Below are 3089 nucleotides of genomic sequence, written 5' to 3'. Positions count from 1 at the left end.
TATAATATAATATACTATTAATATAATATAATAATTATTATAGTATATTAATAGTTAACTGTTAATTATTAATAATATTATATAAATAGTATATAATATATAATATTATTATTAATTTTTATATAATTATTATATTCTAATTATTCTAAACTATAATATATACTGTTAATATACTATTATCATATATTACTAATATATATTATATTAGTATATAATATAATTATATACTATTAATAATTAATATAATATACTATTATTATTGCTACTAGTATTAATAGTATATAATATAGTAATAAATATTATTATAATATATAATAATTAGTATATTAATAATAATATCGTAAATACTATATTATAATAATTAGCATATTATATAGTTTAAGTATATATAATATATTAATCCTATAATATATTAATAATATTAATTTATAATAGTTTAATATTATAATTATACTATTAATATAGTATTATAATCATTTATACTGTTATTATATACTATTAATATTAAAGCATGTTCTAATATACTATAATTATTAATAATATAGTATTATTACTCATTATTATTAATATAGTATTATATTAATATATTAACCATATATAATTATTATTATAAATTATTAATATTATAATATGGAATTTAATTATAATATATAACATATTATATATTACTATTAATAAATAATATGTTCTACTATATATTAGATTAAATATAATAGTATGTAATATTATAACAATAATATACTATTATAATATTATAATTATACTATTAATATAGTATTATAATAATTTATTATGTACTATTTTCTTCTTTACGACTACAAGAAAAGAGTCACATGTCTAGATTTGCTTGTAATTATTATTACCATCAATCAATTCCATATGAGATATACGTCAAACAAAGAATTTCAATCTAATATCAAATGAATCTTAAAATCTCATATATCAACAAAAACTTGAAGAATGAGTGTTTCAAAAAAGGAAAAATAAAAAGTAACAATAGGGATTCCATACGTACGAAATGTCTCGGGTTTAAAAAAAACAAAAGAAGAAATGAATATGGGCAAAAACAATCGTATAGGGTGTCCTAACTGATCACTGCACCAATAAATTAACTGATAACGATAAATGTATAAATTCAGTTTTGAGGTCTCGACAGTTAACCAAGTTGATCTATGAAGGTTAACAGTACTGACGACAAATTAAATAAGAGGCAAATCTAGTAAGAGAGAATTCGAGTGCGAGGTTGACTTCTGATCCAAGCATCCCCACCAATGAAGTTCATGCTCGTTAACTCCTTCACCTTCTCCTGGCTCAGCTTCTTCACCCACTCAACCCGCTGTGACATGTCTGACCCTACTCCATAGCAACTCTCCTCTGCAAATGTCAATTGGTGTCTGCATTCATTTTTATTTTTTAGCTATAATATATCGATGGAAGGATAAAGTAGTCAAGCTTTTAATCATTGCAAAGGATACTTACTCCCGGCTGGCGCTATACCAAGCATCCCATCCTCGGGGGACTACGATGTGAGACATGTTAGTGTTGTAGAAGAGGACCCTGGCATAGCCCCGCCATGGTCTTCCCAATAATGTCGTCCCCGTCCCCACCACATTGCACCCTTTGAACACGAACCCATTCGTCTCCTCCGGGCTACTTCTTCCCTGCGCTGTTATGTATCCCGACAGCCCCGGCCCCAACGTCGCTGCTGTTGCCGCTATTGTACATCTCTGCCCCAACCCCAGAATATAATAATATTACTCACAAAAACAAAATTTACCGAAAAATAAAATTTTGGTATGATTGGCTATATCCTACATCGTAAATAGATTGGCCGCTGCCAAATATAAAATCAACTGCTCCTGAAATGGTGCAGCGCTTGAAATAGTGTCTGCCTTGGAAGTCCCACAAGGTGTCCTGCACCCCATGGAAACCGCACCTGTAGAAGGATGAGTTGTCGCCAGCAATCATTGCTGCCACCGCTGGGGTTCTGGGATTTCCATTCTTCCCTGTTGGGAGGTTGTACGAATTCTGTTTATGTAATTTATGTTGTACGAGCAATTAATTAGAAGGCCAACATTAAATTGGAAATTAAATTTAGCACATTATTAACATATGCAAGAAATTAACGGCCATGTATATATATACACACTGTAAAAGTTATGCTTTTGGCAAAGAAATTGTCAGCCATGGACATGAAAGTGGGGCTCTGCACAACCGAGTCATGATCATCCCATACAACATTAGTTTTTCTCTTCCCCTCCCCTTTGAGGTATATGTACGGTTTCTCCTTTGGGATAATCACCTTCTCTCTGCATCAATATCCCAACATATATGCACTCATTAATTACATATCAAATGAACTGTAACAGTCACATTGTCGATAAATTAAAATCAAAATTTACACAAAGAATGGCAAATTGAACAATTCAAATTAACATCAATTTCATGAACTAACAATCTAGTATTCTGTAAGTATATCAGATGAGTAAACGTACTCGTATAGGCCAGCCTTGACAAAGATACATATCCACTTTTGACTGTTCCAAGGAATAGCATCAACGGCGGCCTGAATGGTGGAGAAATGGCCATGGCCAGACTTGTCGACCACAATGGTTCGTATGACAAAGGGGTCACCCGAAGACTGCCCAGAACCGAGGGATAGTTGCCCAAAAACTCCCAAGAAAAGGGCAATTAGGAAGCACCATTGAAAAAGAGGATAAGACATTCCATGCCTCCTGCTGCCGACCGCCAGACCCATTAAAGTGAATCTAACTTTACACAACAATCGAACAAAGCAGTAGCTCTCCTCTCTATCTATAACTATACCATATATTAAAAGAAGAAAAACTGATGGATATATATATATACAAAGAACTTCCAAAGTAATTATAATAATTATTATTAGAAAATATTGGTGCAAAAGAAGAATCATTGCAATAGTGTGTTTATAAGTAGTCGGAAACTATAATTTCGTTAGTGGGGAAATGGAACGTCTATTCATGGAATGTTGACGGGAAAATTAATAGTATATTCATGGAATAAGGTTGTTGATTGGAACCCAATTAAGAGGTGATTTCGAATTTTTTATA

General features: G+C 31.0%; 1 protein-coding gene across 1 annotated transcript; it reads right to left on the bottom strand.

The window, feature by feature from the left end:
* Positions 1 to 1216: 1216 nt before the first annotated feature.
* On the bottom strand, positions 1217 to 2758 carry LOC131149025 (probable pectinesterase 29). The gene is made up of 5 exons (XM_058099066.1): positions 2496 to 2758; positions 2150 to 2309; positions 1816 to 2028; positions 1480 to 1727; positions 1217 to 1394 (listed from the first exon to the last, which is right to left on the bottom strand). Exons 1-5 carry the CDS (start codon positions 2756 to 2758, stop codon positions 1217 to 1219), a joined length of 1062 nt encoding a protein of 353 aa, XP_057955049.1.
* Positions 2759 to 3089: the final 331 nt, after the last annotated feature.

This window comes from Malania oleifera, chromosome 1 (assembly GCF_029873635.1).
Source record: "Malania oleifera isolate guangnan ecotype guangnan chromosome 1, ASM2987363v1, whole genome shotgun sequence".
Lineage (NCBI taxonomy): Eukaryota > Viridiplantae > Streptophyta > Magnoliopsida > Santalales > Ximeniaceae > Malania > Malania oleifera.
This window is presented reverse-complemented; position numbering and strand designations above follow the sequence as displayed.

What these genes read in the sequence shown, in the direction of transcription:
- LOC131149025 (XM_058099066.1), bottom strand. Translation starts at nt 2,758, where the DNA reads ATGGGTCTGGCGGTCGGCAGCAGGAGGCATGGAATGTCTTATCCTCTT. An exon ending in GCGGCCAATCTATTTACGAT is followed by an intron (nt 1,728 to 1,815) that starts GTAGGATATAGC and finishes GGGTTGGGGCAG; the next exon opens with AGATGTACAATAGCGGCAAC. An exon ending in TGGTATAGCGCCAGCCGGGA is followed by an intron (nt 1,395 to 1,479) that starts GTAAGTATCCTT and finishes AAATGAATGCAG; the next exon opens with ACACCAATTGACATTTGCAG.